The sequence below is a fragment of the Prionailurus bengalensis genome, chromosome D3 (assembly GCF_016509475.1).
Source record: "Prionailurus bengalensis isolate Pbe53 chromosome D3, Fcat_Pben_1.1_paternal_pri, whole genome shotgun sequence".
NCBI lineage: Eukaryota > Metazoa > Chordata > Mammalia > Carnivora > Felidae > Prionailurus > Prionailurus bengalensis.
The window spans coordinates 75636074-75655110 of NC_057356.1; the positions used below are offsets into that span (position 1 = coordinate 75636074).

A 19037-nucleotide genomic window follows, 5' to 3' on the forward strand; every position below is an offset into this window, starting at 1 on the left:
ATAGCACCTGTCACATGATTTGCATTCAGTAGACACTTAATTAAGTCATAGAATTTTAGAGATGAAACTCTTCAGCAGCATTCAATCCGGTGCTCTCAAGATGCTATTCAATAAAAACAAAGTTGGGAGAGCTAATACAACTTGCCTGAGATCTCAGCAGTACTGGAGGAGTAGAGACTGTCACTCGAGCCTCCCGACTCCCATTCTGCTGTTCCCATACCCGTATGGTTATGCCACCCTTTATGTGACAGACGATCACAGGTAGACTCTCTGAGGAAGTTTTTAAATTAATGATTATGGGCTGCTCATTCATGATGGACCGTTGAATAGAAAATGCAGGCTGCATTGCATTGAGATCATAGGTAGAGCCATCTCAACAAATGGTGAGAAAAATAGAAACATGTAGTATTATGTTTTTTATAAATCCATCATTTTTTAGATCAGCATGGTGATGTAAATAAGGATACAGTGTTAGAAACAGTTGAAAATCTGACTTTATAAATGTATGGAAAAACTGTTGTGCTTCTGGAAAACTAGACTCCGTTCTCTATGCGTTGTGGTCTGTTTATGGTTTTGTTTTCCTAGTTCATGTTGCGGGGCCTTTACTCTGAAAGAGAAGGGCAGAGCCGCTTTGGCCCCCACTGCCAAAGGTGGGCCGTCTCTCATCTGTTCCTGCCACGACTGAGGGATGTTAATGAATTGCCAAAACCCACTGCTTTTCTGGGATATTCAGTTTACCAAACTTTCAAAGAGAAACGTATAGTCACTGGAAACCATGCATGCTTTGAAAGCCCCATATGTTAGAAATACTCTTTTTGAACCACATAAAGTAGAATTGGAGAAAAGGGAATTGGCATTTTAACTCAAGTTTCAACCACACTTTTAAAAATTTGAGGGGCGCCTGGGTGGCGCAGTCGGTTAAGCGTCCGACTTCAGCCAGGTCACGATCTCGCGGTCCGTGAGTTCGAGCCCCGCGTCAGGCTCTGGGCTGATGGCTCAGAGCCTGGAGCCTATTTCCGATTCTGTGTCTCCCTCTCTCTCTCTGCCCCTCCCCCGTTCATGCTCTGTCTCTCTCTGTCCCAAAAATAAATAAACGTTGAAAAAAAAAATTTGAGTGGCAGGGAGTAGAAAAAAGAACACATCATACAAACAATAAGGTGCTTGAGGGTTTTACATTTAAATTATTTTTCCTGGGGCGCCCGGGTGGCTCAGTCAGTTGGGCACCAAATTCAGACTCTCACTAGTCCACGATCTCGCAGTTTGTGAGTTCGAGCCCTGCGTCAGGCTCTGTGCGGACAGCTCAGAGCCTGGAGCCTGCTTTGAATTTCGTGTCTCTTTCTCTGTCTGCAACCCCCGACTTGTGCTCTGTCCGTCTCTCTCTCAAAAATAAATAAATGTAAAAAAATTTTAAATTATTTTTCGTATTCATATGACATCTATTTTTAATAGAAAGTTTATAATCTGAGGGAACCATTTGACTAAATCTTGTTAGCACAGATTTTACATGACAACTCCTAGTTGTAAATGTGTACAACATATGGGAAATGGGTCTAAAAGACAGGCACTTGTTGGGGCATTCGCCACATTTGCATTTAAGAAACTGATGCCACCTTTGAGTTATCAAATTAAGGTTTAACATGACAAGAATTAACGATTCTTGATTACATTAAAGACATTTATTAGTACATCTGTTTTACCCAGAAGGGGTAAGATGGAACTCCCAGTTGTTCTGTAAGTATGCATATTCCAAATAATTTCAGTCTTTGTTCTCCATGAGCCTTGTTTTCAGTGCCCTGTTACTCTTTGACTTGGTCAGCTTGGACTTCCATAACTCATACCACAGACTGGTATTGAAATTTATTTCTCGTAGTTCTCAGAGCTGGGAAGTCCAAGAACAAGGTGCTGACAAGGCAGGTCTCTTTCTGAGGCCTCTTCCCTGGGCTGGTAGGCGGCTGGCTGCCATGTCGCTGTGTGCCCACCACTCGGGGAGAGAGTGAGAGCAAGCTTTCTGGTGTCTCTCCAGTGGGCACAGATCTCACCGTGAGGGCCGCACCCACATGTCCTCATCTGACCCTAATTATCTCCCAGAGGCTCCATCTCCAGGGACCATCACATTGGGGTGAATTTTCAGGGGACACAAACATTTAGTCCATAATACTGTTGCCCATGATTTGTGGGTTGTTCTCTGAAAGTCTAAGTGGTTTTTCCCCCCTGAATATTCTCATAGAGTATTCCTTAATTTGACAGATGGGGAAGTCTGACAATTGTAGATGGTGACATTTAACTATAGTGGTCTTACATGTAACTTTTAAAATGCTTTTACCACAATGGAGTAAGGGTTAGAACAGGATTAATGAGCAGTCATGTAAGGAATGAGCTCAGCCTGAGTGAACTATTTTTCTATTCATGATTTTTATTTACAGTATCTATCATCTCTGGTATTTCATATGGGATGTGTACACCAAAGTGCTGAGTAAAATAGAGAGTATGTCATCTCATATTTTTTAAACTAAAGACCCATCTTATAAACCTAAATAACAAATGATCTGCATAACAGCCAGATAAGCAGGATCAGATGAAAAGAGTGAGTTCTGTGTTCACATACAGATCCCAGAATAAGGCAGACACCCCTTTAATTTCAGACCTCTGAGAGTATGATCCTTCTTCATTCAGTTAGAATCCCACATTAAAATATATCACATACACAGTGCACCTTTGACTTTCAAGATAACTACATGTAGAATTAGACTTCGTCTGTTGGGACTACCAGATCAATTACTTTGACTTCATTGCCTGGTCAGTTCAGCCAAATAACTGGCTTAAGTGATTTTTTTTCCTGCCGGATTTTCCGGGTAACTTCATTTAGCACGTAACTATTGAGCTACCACGATGTCCAAGGGCTGCACTAGGCACTTTGGGGGGATACACAGGATTAGAAGGCATGGTACCTATCTGCACAGAGTTCACAATACAAAAGTAATTCATAATGCCTGGCAGAATCAGATTCAGTGCTAAGAGCCTAGAATAAATGGGTTTTGTTGTTGGGTGTTTTTGTTTCACTAGATTGTAATTGAATGCTCTAGCAATTGCAGACCAGCGCGCAGGCTTGAGCAAGAATTGAACAGAAGGGAGGGAGGAGAGTGTGCCAATGGGGAGAGGGTAGTGGAGAAGCATAAGCCACATACTATAGTCAGAAAAGAAATGGAATTCTAGGGACGGACTTTGAAATTATCCTGGCCTCAGGAGCATGGGTGTTGAAAAGACTGAGTTATGAGTTAGTGAAACTAGATTATGGAGGACTCAGGACCTCAAGCCAAGGAGTTTAAGATTTTTCTTAGAAGCACTGGGACTCAGTGAGGTTTTTAAGCAGGTTAACCATGAAATAAAGTTAGTGCTTTTGGAAGATTACTCTGGCAGTGGGGCATTAAGTGGACTACAGAGGAGAGAAAAGGTTTGTCTTCTTCCCCTATGCCTTGGCCACTCCTCTCTGTTCTCACACGTGAAACCTTCCATCCTGTGCACTGTGGCTATGCTGAACCTGTGCAGAACCTTGACCTCAGAACAACAGATGTGTCCACATTGTGACATCCTGCACGTAGGCTGTCAGACACTGATGGTGGGAATCGCTCAAATGCACACATCGACGCCTGTGCACATCGTGGGATGTCCCCGCTTCTGCTGAAATCACGGGCAGTAGTCATATGGGTCTTTGGTTAGCTTCCTTACCTATTACCCTACAGCTTCTCTTCCAGGCCCCAAACTTGACCACTTTTCCTACCACAAGAAGTTTGCCGATTTCCCCAAATTCACAAGGTCATTTGCTGAGATGGGTTAAGGGTGATATGGGACTAGGCCTTTAACTTGAAACCAGTGACCTGCTGTTAGTTCATCTCATTTTCTTTTCACTTTGTTTCTGCTTGTGAGAGTCATCTTGGGCCAGAAGAAACATCTATTGTATGTATGATATAGGTGAGAGGCTTGGCTGGAGGTTTTTCTATCCACCTGCTCATTTAATCTTCTCAACAGCCTTGTGAAGTGGGTCCTCTAATAGGCCCATTTTACATACCTTGTGTTTACTCAGTCCAGGGTGGCCAAAGAGCACAGCATAAGGTTAGGGGTACAGTATCCACTCGTCACTGGTCATCCTCAGGTGAACACACACATGCATAGCCATTCATTCCCATTCTCCCCTTCTCTTTCTCCCTTCCTTCCCCCTCTTCTTGGCTTCCCACTAAACTTTTCTCCAGAGGGCACAGAGAAGGGCTGGAAGAGCAGTGGGTGGTGAGTCTGGTGGGATCCTGTTTGTGTGAGTAGAACTCTGGTTTCCAACTGCAAGAGGTCACAACAGCACACAGCTGGGAATAGACGGGACTCTTCTGTATGTATTCCGGAAGGGTCCTCCGACACTTGGCCTGCAGAAGACAGATCCCATCCCTTAGCCACTGAGGAGGCCGTACCGCCACAGGGATGGCAGACAGGCAGCCAGAACCACGAAGTTCAGCAGGAGCAACATGTTGTCTATCACCATGTTTCCCTTGATACAATGGAGCCCATTAGGCAGCCCCCTCATTAACATATGTATCTGGGCTTCACTTGCAACCCTTACCGCAGCTCCGTAAGCTTGGTCTTCCCATTCCTGTAAAGTTGGGTCATTTGTACCACACATAAGACTTCTGTCTTCAGCTCAATTTGATCTTTTTGAGGACTGTTTGAATCCCATTTCTGCCATTTAGTACAGTTGCTTTCCATTCCAACCTTCTGTCCACACCAGTTGATAACTGTGCGTATCTTCATTTCAATTGTGATTGACGTTGAAAAGAACAGAGCTGAAGTCCACGTGTTACCACATACCACTGGAAACCCCACTCAGGGGTGCAGTCTAGCCGTTCATCCAAAGTCGCAGAGCTTGGTCATGTGACCAGTTCATCAATCCAGTTAACCACAGTATGGTCAAGCCCCTCCCCCCTTTATTTTCTCCAAAGGTCCCTGTCCTGAAAGACATCACACTACTACCTTGGCTCCTCACTGAGCTCTGGACCCAACTTCCCCTTCACAAAATGCTGATACCACCCCCTTCCTGGGCAGATGCATGAGGACATAGTGTAGGAAAGTTCAATTTCAAACCTAGACCTCACGTTCCACTTCCAGTTCTTCCTCCCTGCCGTGCCTTCCAGACATGGGCCAGGCTGCCCAGGAGACAGACATCCTTTCCCCACGGCTGACGGCCGGGCAGGGGTTGTTGCCTGGGGATCTTTTCCAACTCCCAACATTCTGTGATTTTATTGATCTTAGGAAATTTGAGTTAGGTTTGCTCAGAATTATTTAGTTAACATACCAGTTTTGTTGGTTTCAGCCTTTTGATAATATCAACACCTTTTTGTATTGGCGAAAGAAACATCATACAGAATCTAGAAGGTGTAATTAGCTTTTGAATTTCTTAAAATGTGATCTAAACGTTACAATAATTATTAAGCAATCCAGGCCAACAGTGCTCACACGGTGAACATTTCTTTTCTGGAATTCTCAATAGTAAAGTTTAATCCAGAAAAGAAACTGGCCACCTACCCCGCCCTGCTTTACTGTTAAGCGCCTCTTTCCAGCCCCTACGGAGTACCTAGGATGTCAGGATTGTCTTTGGAGGTGATATGTTCGCCCTGACGGGCTTCCTGTTTCTTGCACATGCGCGCTATATGTGCGTACATCCGCTCACATCTCTTTGTAGTGGTAAACATCAAAGGAATGCTGCCCACCCTCCTCTCTGAGATCCTGCTTTGTATCTACCCTCAGCTTGGAAAAAAGACTGGAGACCATTAGATGTTCAGTCAAAGATTTAAGCAATGTAGCAGTCACAAAAAAATTATAAGCAGAATTCTTTATAATCAATTTACCTTTCTTTTAACAGTGATCAGAATGCCTAATGCATACTTATTTTCATCTAAAAGTTAAAATAATGATTCTTAGACTAATCATAGAAATATTTGTAAACTTTTTAAGAATTTTTAGTAAACACAATTCAGTTTACACATGAAACATGCATACTTATTTAATTGGAGCAGGAAAAATCTTCATATAATTTCTTATGGGTATCTAAGTGTCAAATTTATTTAACTAGAGGGAGAAACTATGATGCATCTCTTACTGAGTAGCAAAATGCCCCTTGTGTACAGCTGATGTGTGGATCACATCCCACATTTTAATAAAAACTCTTAACTAGTTTTCACAGTAGTCCCTGTAAAATGTACAGGAAGCTTACAACAGAAGTCATATTTAGGTTTTAGGGTTGGCAAAGGAATATAATATCACTATCCTATGAGAATAGTCTCACAGCTTGGAAAGATTTATTTCATCATGTATATATGCTTATATATAGCCTGGACAATGCCATGCCTATGATCTTTATAGAGAGAAAATAAGTATCCATGAATATAATTTTCGCATCAATACAAAATAACCATTGGCAGAACATGCTGACTAGTAGATTGGTTCTAAAAGTATTGACCATGAGGTAAATTAACAGTACTGAGGTTATTTCAAACTAAAAATAATTATAAAAACTAAAAATAATTTTGTGATTTTCAGTTCTTTTGAGAATTCTATGGACAGAAGTGAATTTTGCTTCCTTTCAGATACATGTCCTTAAATGAAGCCTTTTTATGTGACCTTACAAACAAATTATTACCTTTCATTTTTTTTTTTAGCAAAAAAACTGAAAATGCCCAGCTCAGTCTTCTTTCTTGCCTTATCCTGAGCTTTGGGATGTGCGTTCAGTACTAGTTCTTGATAATTTGTTAACAAGGCGTTTTTAACACTTTGGACAGATGCACATACTGCTTTCAATCTTCACGGTTAATTATTCGATTTTGTATTTGATGCCAGAACACCCTGACTCCTAATCACTGCTCATTGTTGCAAGTCCATTATATTCTAACTGTTTGAGTGCTCCCATTGACCTTGAACTGACATTATAAGCTGTGTCTAATCTTTTCAGTCTATATTTCTAATGCTTCTTTTCTCTTTTCCTTTTTTTCTGATCCCTGTTTAGCATCACAATGGGGCTGCCTCTTAGCCCGGCTGCTGACTCCGCCCGCTCTGCGAGGCACGCCCTCTCGCTCATTGCCACTGCCAGACCACCCGCCTTCATCACAACTATCGCCAAAGAGGTGAGGGAGCCTCTCTGGGTGCTCCACCTTCTCACTTAGAGGAATTATTAGACCTTGTGAGCTGAAGGTCCATATCCACGAATAATCTTTCCAGTTTGTTCTAGAACAACGCAAGCTAATAATCTCGTGCTGAAATGAATAGATACAAACCTGTGTGCCTGCACAGCGATTACCACAGCAATGCCTTCATTGCCTGCGCTTTTGTATTCATTTCTGTTCTCAAAGTTAACTCGCTTGCAAATATTTGAAATTAATTTTTCAATCTGAAATATCACAGGCTGATTCTAATTAAAATATGCTATAGGCATTCATATTTTACAAGTATAAATTCCTGCCTGTAATCAAAACTTAACTTATTTAACACTGGCTCTTCAACTGTAAACAAAAATGTAAGTCATAAACTTGCTAATGGTTTTTCCTATTACATGTCGCAGATAAAGACTTGAATGCCGATTGATTCCCACGTTCTTAGTGTTCTAACTAATTGCCCACATCTAACTGAAAAACTAGTAAAGAACAATGAGCCAATTATAGGATCTTTCCTATGGGTCTTAGTAGTGGGAGAACAAGGAAAGGGTGATCAGCTCCTATATTTTTTTTAAAGGTTTATTCCATTTCAGCATGAATAATGTGCAGAGTTGGTGTCCGTGGGGTATGAGCTCTGTCTGAGTTGTTTTTCCTGTAGCTATGATGAATTTTTAAAATACTAAATAAATACCTCTGAGTCTGCCCTGATAACCTGAAGCCTACCGGGCCTGTGTCTGCCCCAGAGCCATCCTTAATAGGCATGGAGCAAATACTTGTGACGTGAAGGTAACTAGAAAGGAGGAAGGAAGGTCCTAATAGCCCGTTGTATCGGTTTATATGAAGTGATGGGACTTTGAATTCATACCTAAAATATGTAGAGTAAGGCTGTGTGTTTTTTCTAAGTGTGTAAAGTGAGATTACACTGTATTTAAAATATGCATGTGTAATATTTTTATAATTTATAGATATTATATATTTATATGAAGTATATGTATGAATGAACAGATTTATTAGCCACGGAATTTTTTTTTTAACAGTTTTTGTATCAGTTGAATATGCATAGGTAGTAATATTGAGAATATTGAATAAACCTTACATCAGTCTGACCACATACACAGGTCCTATAAATGCCAGGCATAAAACTGCCTCTTTAAAGAGTAAATAAGTATTTATGTTAATTGTGTTTTTGAAATTAATTTTCACCATTTCCTTATGAATATTTTTTAAGTTTATTTATTTTGAGAGAGAGAACGTGGGTGCATGAGTGGGGGAGGGACAGAAAGAAAGGGAGACAGAATCCCAAGCAGGCTCCACGCTGTCAATACAGAACCTGACGTGGGGCTCAAACTGACATCATGACCTGAGCTGAAACCAAGAGTCAGATGCTTAACTGACCGAGCCACCCAAGCACCCCCACATATGAGTATTTTTAAATGAACTGTTAAAATAGCCGCGCCTTGGATTTACTGTACTCCAGCATTTGATTAGAAAAGGTATTTTTTTAAATATTTTAATGTTAATGCTTTACAAATTGCCAGTTGACTCCCACGTTCTTAGTGTCTATTTCAATGTAATAGTTAACATTTACTACTTTGTAAAAATAAGTTTACCACTTCCCTTAGAGTTTTGGAGTAAAATCCTGAAGTTCTTCTCACTGTTATTACTGACCCCTCCCCTGTCCTCATGCCCACTCCTCCATGGCTGGCCCAGCGCCCAGCACTGTTCTTCCTCCTCTGAATGATGAAGACTTACAGTCTGTATGGGAAGAAAAATCACATTGGACTTACATTCTTTACAGTGCCTGTTGTTTTTGGAGGTATATGGGAAATACGACACTTTATATGGGAAATACGACACTTACAATGATGCCTGTTAGACCGGAAGTGTTATATAAGCATCATTTACTATTATTACTTGAGAGCAAGTCTCCTGTCTTTTGCTTGCTGGTATCTTCTAACTGCTGTCCACCTCAGCACCAGATCTACCAAATTCACAGACCTTCAGTCTGTCTTTGGAGAAATGTCATGGTAATGTTGTCTTAAGGTCTCATATAATACCCGGGAACTTACCGAAGTTTATCAGAGAATACTCGCTGAGCTTTTACTGTACTAACTACTTTTCTTTTGCAATCAAGTGTTTTCTGACCCACCCCAAGAGGTTTGTTTCCGTTGATTCTCCTTTTTCCCCTACTGTATTAACAAGTGAAAAACAAACTAGTGGCTGGGAATGCAGAACTGAGTGGAGCGTCAATCATACCTACAGCACGGAAATGTTTCCACAGGTGCACAGACACACAGCTCTTGCAGCAAATACCCAGTCACAGCAGAGCGTGCACACAACAGCTCTTGCACGAGCTAAAGGGGAAGTTCTGAGAGTCATTGAGATTCTTATTGAAAAGATGCCCACAGATGTTGTGGATCTTCTCGTAGAGGTAAGAATATCCTGCTGTAAATGTGGCAGCAACAGCCTAAATCAGATAGGTCGGTGCAGTATAGAAATCAGCATTTTTATTTCCAGCATCTAAAAACGAAAGAGAGACGATTAAATGAATTAGCTTTTGTACCATTTCACAGGACCTTATTCAAATTTCGTTAACAAATCAAAATAATCGTTGTGTACGCTTACCATTCACAGGGAAGTAGTCTATGTTGGAGTAATTCTTAGAAGAGTATGTCCTCTTTAATGCCTTCCATTATGAATCAAACAATACATGTAGTGTGTTTGAATAAAAGCTACCCGTATTATAGATAAATCTGAATCGCCTTTGAAGTCAACAAGTCTTGTTTCTTCCTTTTACTGTTCTTTCTTTTGTTTTTTTTACAGGTAGGAGAAAGAATAGTTGATAGTATAAAGTAAATCTCCTGTAGCTTTAGTAAATATAGTGTAGTTTTAAAGTAAATATTGCGATCAGACTGTCTAGAATTTTCATGCAAATGAGGCCTAAGTGAATAATTTAAATTTTAGAAAATTAAGTATTTGAAATTAACTTTACATATGTATCTTTTCTATAAAGGTTATGGACATCATTATGTACTGCCTTGAAGGATCTTTAGTTAAAAAGAAAGGTCTTCAAGAATGTTTCCCAGCCATCTGCAGGTAAAGAAACCTTCAGTAGCATGCAAGATAAATAATTTTTTCTGTTTGTTTTAAGGAAATGCCATCAAATCATCATCATTTTTAAATTTATTTTTAAAAGTTTATATATATATATATGTATATATACACACGTACATGTACATATATGTATATGTGTATACTTTTAAAGTTTATTTATTTATTTTGAGAGAGAGAGAGAAAGAGCAGGGGGAGGGACAGAGAGAGAGAATCCCAAGCAGGCTCAGCATGGAGCCCACTATGGGACTCAAACTCACAAACCATGAGATCATGACCTGAGCCGAAATCAAGAGTTGGACGCTTAACTGACTGAGTCACCCAGGCATCCCTATTTATTTATTTTTGGGAGAGAGAGAGAGCACACAAGCAGGGGAGGGGCAGAGAGAGAATCCCAGGCAGGCTCCATGCTGTCAGCATGGAGCCTGACATGGGGCTCGAACCCACAAACTGTGAGATCATGACCTGAGCCAAAATCAAGAGTCAGATGCTTAACTGACTGAGCTACCCTGGTGCCCCTCAAATAAATAATTTTTACTAATGAATTATTTTTGAAAAATTTTAGCAGGATGAGTTTGTAGTCTGATGCCTGCTTACATTCTGAAAACAAGGCAGCTTACAGTCAAAAACACAAATGTGATAGAACCACTATTTGAAATTGGGTCATGAAGAGATTTTCTCAAACCTTAAAAAAATGAGTAAAAGATAGCATCTATGGAATATGTGTGTGCTCTCACATTCATTACTAAAATTAACATTTCCATTAAGAAGAGAGTCTAGGAAGCCTCTGACTTAGGAGAGAAGATACACTTTTCAGCCAAGGGAAACCTTTATACCACATTTTCACTGGTAAATTTCTTTTTTTAATATAAAGATAGCAATTTCCTATGGTACTACTAAGTGTAGGTGTTTTTCCCTGGGAGAAAACTGGCCAAGAGCAGTAAAAACATTTATAAACAATGTTGCACATGTTAAGCACAACCAATAATTTTAGATGTCTATAGCATTTAACTGTTACGAAATGAAAGTTTTTAAAATGTCAAATGTAGTCATGTTTATTTTTCCTTTAAAGTAGTTTTTGGTTCTTAAAATGTTTATAGCTTGGGGAACATTTTGTTAATTTTTTTTTTTTTAACTCCAAGGGGTCAGTGGAAATAGTGCTTAAGTCTATTGAAAATCATGTTTTTTTGTAGAAAATGGAGCAACCAGTTAGTCATCATTACATAATGTTTTTCCTTTTAAGACCAGTTTAGTGATTTCCTTACTTGTTTTTTGCTTTTACTTTCCATTTTGCTTTCTCTGAGCGTACGGTAGCAAAAAGCTTTATTTTAGGCTGTAAGCTTAAATTTTTGCCTGAGAGTAGTGATGTTACATGATGCGTAGTTACGTCTTCTGTATCTCCTGGCATTTGAGCAAGTCTTTGCTGAATTAATTGTACTCCGTGAGTCTTCCAATATCTACAGTAGACTTTATATTGTAGTCTTGTCATTTTGCTGTTGCTGAGTCATAGCACCCAGAAACGAAACCAAGAACACCTACACGAAAAGATTATGCTGGAATATACATGTGTACAGATATGTATTTTCTTGTGGTACAGATTAGGCATGTTAGAACGCAGTAATTTTTTAACACCGTGCCACATTAATTCTGGTTTGCGTTCCTTTTGTTAAAAATTGTATGTATAAAATCTTGTCATGCAGTTAATTGATAAGGGTACATGTAGCTGTTATATTCCCAGTCACTCGTTCTCTAAGGACATGCCTATGTGAAATGGACACTGAGGTGTCACTTTACGGATGTGATGATTATTGCAGAGCTGAATGTTAGTTAGCAAAGCCTTCCTTATGGGCGTCTGTCATGGCGAAGTAAATAAGCGTCCTGAAGTTAACGTGACAAAATTGTTCGGTGTTTAAAGGGCCTGTCTTTGCCCTTGCTGGAATCCTGCCTCCCTCCCAAGCGGCACCCTCAGTTTCTTCAGTCGCCCTAGTTTCCTGGAGTCTGCTTTTTTTGCTGGTATCTCATTGCCAAAGAGTAACGGTTCTGCTGGATTGCTAAGGAGGCATGCTCAGTAGCAGGTTTTTCTGATTTGGCAGAAAGCAATTGTGTTTTGTTTATTAATTTAATAACGTGTATTGCACACCTACTGTGTATCAAGTATAGCTAGGCCCTGGGGCTACCATGAGGAATGAGATGGTATCCTCAGGGAGCCCACAGGGTCTAATAAGGCCAGTGCTTATTAAGGTAAATAATTCCAGGGTGCTGTGTTATGTGCTAGAGTAGAATTACAGACCAGAGAGAGGGTTGGGGATATGGAAGGCTTAGAAAGTTTCACAGATGAGAAAGCAGAATAATAATAATAACAACAACAATAACAATAATAATAATAATAATAATAATAATTAATAATAATAATAATAGAATCTGAGGAAGTTTCATAAAAGGGAAGGCAGACTAATAGTGATCTCCTTCTATTAAAGGAGAAACATGTTTTGATGAAAGTGACTGCCAAACAGTTAGAAGGATTTGTCTCCCACAAGGGTTTGAGTCGGTGGGGGCAGAAGTGGTGATGGGTTCTGGGAGAGCTTCACAGAAGAGTTAGTGGGGTGAGCTTCACAGAAGGAACAGGAGTGTGCCATCGGGAATTGCAGAAAGAACCAGACCAGTAGATGTCTGGAGATACAAAAGTATAGCGAGAGTTTGGCAAATGCTGGGTGGTAGTGGCCGGAATGTAGGTTGAGGATGAAAGTCTAACATAGTGCCAGAGTCTAGGGCTTTGAATTCCTTACAAAGGAATTTGGCCATTATTCTGTAAGTAATGGAGAATCAACAGAGTTTCAGCGAAAACATGTAATTCTTTGGCCAGAATGTAGTTGATAAGACACAATCATATGAAACTTCAGATTTATAACAAACAGTTGTTAGCTACCTCTTAAGAAATTATGTTAGATATTACTACAGCTGTGAATATATAAGCTACATAGGCCCATTTATGTGACAGTCAACCCATAAGCAAAGAAAGATGATTAACAATATAAGGTTGTGGATTATACTAAATGTTTGTTAGAATAGGCAATAAATTATGGAGGACTTCAGAGAACATTAAGCTCAGATGGGACTTCAGAAGTTTTACAGATGCCATGCTGCCTATTGGCTGATCTGTACTAGGTTGATAAATGAACAAAAACAAAGATATCAACGTATCAACAGAAGTTAAAATTATTTTATTGAGTATCTGCCACGTCTATGCCATTGTACTGGGTGCCTTACAGCGCTTATGAGCCCATTACTTATAAATGCCCTTCACTAAATATGAAACTGCAGTCAAAGTCAATGATGTGAATATCTGTGGTTCAGTCAGGTGGCATTTGTTTTTAAAATCTTTATATAATATTGTAGTCTTTTTTTTTTGTTCATTTTTCTTCTTTCCTTTACCCGATTATAAAGACGCTATGGGTTTTAGCTTAGGCTAACTTCTGTAATGTTGCGATATACCAGTATTTAGTTGTTATGGTTGGTAGATCCAATCTTAAAAAGGTATTAAAAAAAAACTTCATTTAATGTTATTTTTAAATGACATATTCGTCAAAGCACCCAGGAGAATGCTCGTGATTTAGATATTCAGAGAATGTTAGTTTCCTATGGGTCTCTCTATCTTAACAATAATGTAAACACCAAAACGTATGTAAGAAATTAGTTAATAAAGATTTGAAAGTATTTTATAGGCATAAAGAGTATACAGAATGGCCTTATTTTCATATATGCAAAAATTGGTTTACTTCTCAAAATATTAAATAATTTTTAATCAGTATTACAAAGGTGAGTCTAACATCTAAAGTTAGGAGCTAATGTAGTATTCTGAAGTCATCAAATATTTAAAAATCGAAAGTGCTTTGACTTGGGTTATACATAAAATTCAGTTTTCTGTGAGTACTGCAAGGAAGTAGCATCATCGAACGCTGGATAAGCCCGAGATTGGTTTTCTTGGCTTTTTGTTTTGTTTTTTATTTTTTTTCAACGTTTATTTATTTTTGGGACAGAGAGAGACAGAGCATGAACGGGGGAGGGGCAGAGAGAGAGGGAGACACAGAATCGGAAGCAGGCTCCAGGCTCCGAGCCCTCAGCCCAGAGCCCGACGCGGGGCTCGAACCCACGGACCGCGAGATCGTGACCTGGCTGAAGTCGGACGCTTAACCGACTGCGCCACCCAGGCGCCCCTTGTTTTGTTTTTTAAACTTGACTGATATGCATCTGTGTTTTGAATTTTCAGTTCAGGATTTTAAAATTTTAATTAAAATTAATACTCTAACATTGAATTGGCAGTTTCTCTGAGATTTTCCTTACTGTCGGCAATTTGGCAGTTATTTCGCAGATTGCATGTTACAATAAAATTTCCATCTTACTGTTGTCCTGAAAGTCTTGGGTTTTAGCTTCGGGTGATCTCTGTATGTTGTTATATACCAAGAGTCAATCTTATTCGGGTTTGCTTATTGATTCATTTATTCATTCAGATTTATTAATGGTTATATAACTCCACATGTAATTTAATGAACGGTGAATTCATCTACTCAGTTATATTGTTAGCCGTGTTTCTTTGTTCTCTGACATATTTATTCAAACCTATTTATTTAAAGTTTATTTATCTTGAGAGAGAGTGCCACGCATGCATGCAGATAGGGGAAGGGGCAGAGAGAGATAGAGAGAGAATCCCACGCAGCCTCTGCACACACTGTAAGCTCGGAGCCCAATGCGGAGCCCATCCCCCCAACTGTGAGATCGTGACCTGAGCCGAAATCAAGAGTGGGGCACTCAAGCGACTGAGCCACCCCTGTGCCCCTATTCAAAACATATTTAAGATTTAAGTTACAAATTGTAAATTCACTGAAAGAAAGAAGGAGTGATACAAAAAGTTTGATTTTCCTAATTTTGTTTAAATAATAGCTTTTCTGTTAACTGTTAAAAGTTTTTTCAATATCGTCTGGTTGAAAGTAGAAATGCATTAGAACACATGCCAGCAAAATTTGATAGACACTCCTCCTTATCACTGACCGAAAAAGCCCATTTGCTGATTTTATTAAAACATGAGGTTACAGCAAGGTATAAAAGCATAATTTGCTAAAGGTAAGCCCTAAATTTGAATGTAAGCTTAGTACCTAGTGTGCAAAGAGGGGCAGACCACCCATCCCTAAGTGTTCGTCTGATAGAACAGTTATTCAAAACAAGCATAACTCTAAGCTTGAGATCAGGGTGCGACTGAGAGTCTTCCTCTAAAAGACATAAAACATATATGCAGTTTATAGACCCTGCAGTTTTGGAGATTTCGTGACTCTCGAGAATGTGCTAGAAGGACGCTCACACAACTAAATATTAAACAAAGTAAGATCAGCGCTCATTAGTTGAGAGAAGGAGGGGTGCCTAGTCGGTTGAGCATCCGACTTTGGCTCAGGTCATGATCTCACAGCTCGTGAGTTCTAGCCCCACGTCAGGCCCTGTGCTGACAGCTCGGAGCCTGGAGACTGCTTCAGATTCTCTGCCTCCCTCCCTCTCTGCCCCATCCCACTCGCATTCTGTCTCTGTCTCTCTCAAAAATAAATAAAAACATTAAAAAAAAAAAAAAAAAAGATTAGTTGAGAGAACTAAGGACCCAGCTGAGAAGGTGAAATGTGAAAACCAGCATGGAGTACACACGCCCAGTCAGGCCCCGGGGGGAGTAATGGTCTCTAAGTGTGGTTCCTAGACTGTCTTCAAGAGAATTATCTGATTTCTAGGATCCACCTGAGAGACACTACCTCAGCCTGGTGCGAAGCCTGGGAAGCTACACTGAGCAGCCCGGTGATTGTTAAATACACTCACGTTTGAAAACGAGTACTCTAATAATCCAAATTGAGAAACACAAAACCTGAGTCCTTGTTCTTGATGACCATGTTCTGTTATACAAAACCGTGGACCCTTGAATGTTTATTGGTTTGTATATCAAATAAACTCAGAGGAACTCCAAGGAAGCACCTGAAGACATTCCTTCACTTCCTCGGTTCTAGTCATGCACCATTAGTTTTTAGAGTTGCCCTTAGACCGTATCACACAGTGCCTGCCAAAGACGTTAACTTCCCACTGGTCATTGATTGGCTTTTATCTAAAACTCATTTGGAAAAAAAAAGAAAGAAAACTTAGGAGCTAGTTTAAAAAACACATAGTCCATCAAAATGCGTGTTCCATTTATTCCTCTACATGTTCTAATTTATATGCCAAGAGTAAATTAAACCGTCAAAGAGCTGCCTTGTTCGGACTGCATGTCTGGTCTCCTTTGCAGTTCTGTGCCCAAGTTCCTCTTCAGCATCATGCCTGCAGTCACGTTGAAGAATCTTCCAAGAGGGTGTCATATGAAGATCGCCGGTGCATTGATTGTAGGGATCAATGCTGATGTCCCCAGCACTTTGCTTACTGTCCCTTCTGTGAAGACTCAGGACATTTCTTTTAAACTCGGATAACAAGCACTTTTTGTTCATTTTGTCCTAAGGAGCCAGTGTGTGTATTGTTTTTTGTGTCTGTTCTTTCTTCTACATAACCAGGGTTAATTTTGCTTTGGCCCTTAGGTAGCTCAAAGCCAGATCTTTGCCTGATTTTCAGTAAGTCATGAAAGTGACTTACGTCACCCATATTATATCTTTCCTCGTCGTCACACCTCAGATGGCTTTCTTTTCTGCCTTTTTACTGGATTATGGTGTTCTATATAAGCTTCCTTTTGTGTAGTATGTGACTATATATGTATGTATGTATATATGTGAAATAGACACATATCTTAAATTTTACTTCAAAAGCCATGGAAACAAAAATAATTGTATGCATAACACCAGTGATGATTATCTTCTAAACATTTTTTAAAAAGTCTTTCTATTAACTGCAGTATCCTAGATCTTCATGGAGTAGTTTATGTATCTGTAGATACACTCCTATATTATTTAGTGAAAGATCCAAAAATCACATTATTTTAACTGCTGTGTAAACTTTATAGTCATAGATTTAAATATTTCCTAATAATTCACATTTTGGTTCCAGGGATGTTATTAATAATATAGAAGCATCCATTAATAATAGAAGAAAATTACTTAAATTTCACTGCCCTCGAGAGACTGTAGCACACACATCCTTCAAAGAACCGTTACACAAAATAGTTCTGCTGCCAGATTTTTCATCACTATAACAAATAAGGCTATGTTATTATATAGGAAATACACTGCATTCTTTTTAGAACACAGATACATTATCAGTAAGATTCTTGAAACAGTGAATTACTTTTATATTTATGAATGAGCCAAATCAGAGGTACAGTCAGGTAACTTATTTAAGAAATGAATTTCTCCAGATTCTCGCCTGTCTCACTGGCCTTTGCTTCGCCATCATCAGGCTTCTACATGAGGCCTCATTCGGCCCTCTGGGTAATTGTTGTTAGAGGCAGAAGTCCAGAGGGTTCTGAGGAATTTACATTTAATTGCCTGGACTAGAAAAAATACAGCATCCTTAGTTAAAAATGCCCTAGACACTAAGAAAGTAGAACCGATTTTTTTCAAGGAGTGGAGGATATGCATCACTGAAGTTTCTTCAGAATTTCCTTTTTAAAATGTAGTTACCAACTGCTATGTTGCTGAACTTGAATATCCTTGTGAAGTCCCTCATACAACAGACCATCAGCAACACTGAGCATGCCATGTTTGATTCGGTTTGATTAATCAACCTCTGTTGGTCATGTATAAACACTGACTCATCCTACATGGCTATATTTGATACAGTAGCCTAAAAAATCAAAGTGCAGAAATGCACAGGTGTTCCTGAACTAAGAGAAAAACAGTATACCACACATACGTGCGACATGTACTTGTTCTAAAGTGAATACAGGTGGGTTATTCATTTTGTAAAAATATTCTTTTGCTAGTCTCAGAATAAAAAAAATTAAGCTCTTGGAAGCTACTGCCTATCAAAGCTCCATTAGGAAAGAAAAGAAAATACCTCCGGAAATATAACGTAATTATAATGTGATGTTTAAATTTAAGACTGTTTTATTACGTTCTTGTGTACCAGTAGTGACAAAATGCATAGCACACAAAGGATTAGGGATTTAATAATGAAATTGTGAGTTGATGAGAAAATATGATTATATTTGGAGATATAAAAAGTTCCAGGATTTTTTCATAGCAAAAATTACATACATATGCCTCTAAATGCAATTTTTAGCCACTTACGACTCCTCAGTTATGCACATTATAAGTAGTTTGGAGGGGCTTTTGTATCTACTTCCTTTAGAGTGCCCTTAGCAAAAAGTAACCAAAAGCCGTATGCCCCAGAATTCCCGGATAGATCCTTATTTCATGCATTTTTATTTTAAGTTGAAGCAATTGATTTGAAATATAACTAAGAGTGATTCAACTTTTATGCTTTTGAAAGACTTGTCAAATAAATTCACAGATTCAAAAGAAATCTTTTGCTGGGCTCTGTCCCCATTTTTGGTTCAGAAAGTATGAACTCTTGACATAGGCACTCCATAGCGGAGGGTGGATAATGATACCAGCTCTGCCACTTAATATGTTGAGTCCTTAATTTCCACAAAATAAACGACACCTGTCATTTCACCTAAGCAGTGGCCTGGCTGCATTATTTTCATAGAATGACAAGTTGTAGAATGGTGAACCTGAAAAGGACCTTATGTCACACATTACGTACTCCTGTCGTTCATTTTACAAACGGACA

At 39.2% G+C, this 19037-nt stretch overlaps 1 protein-coding gene across 9 annotated transcripts in view; it reads left to right on the plus strand.

The window, feature by feature from the left end:
• WDR7 (WD repeat domain 7) overlaps window positions 1-19037 on the plus strand; it is a 360496-nt gene that overhangs the window by 252461 nt on the left and 88998 nt on the right. For all 9 annotated transcript variants that reach the window (XM_043558949.1, XM_043558946.1, XM_043558954.1 and 6 more), the window contains 3 exons: window positions 7043-7160; window positions 9469-9618; window positions 10201-10283. In XM_043558949.1, the coding sequence (XP_043414884.1) occupies window positions 7043-7160; window positions 9469-9618; window positions 10201-10283 (351 nt within the window). The remainder of the gene's footprint in view (window positions 1-7042; window positions 7161-9468; window positions 9619-10200; window positions 10284-19037) is intronic.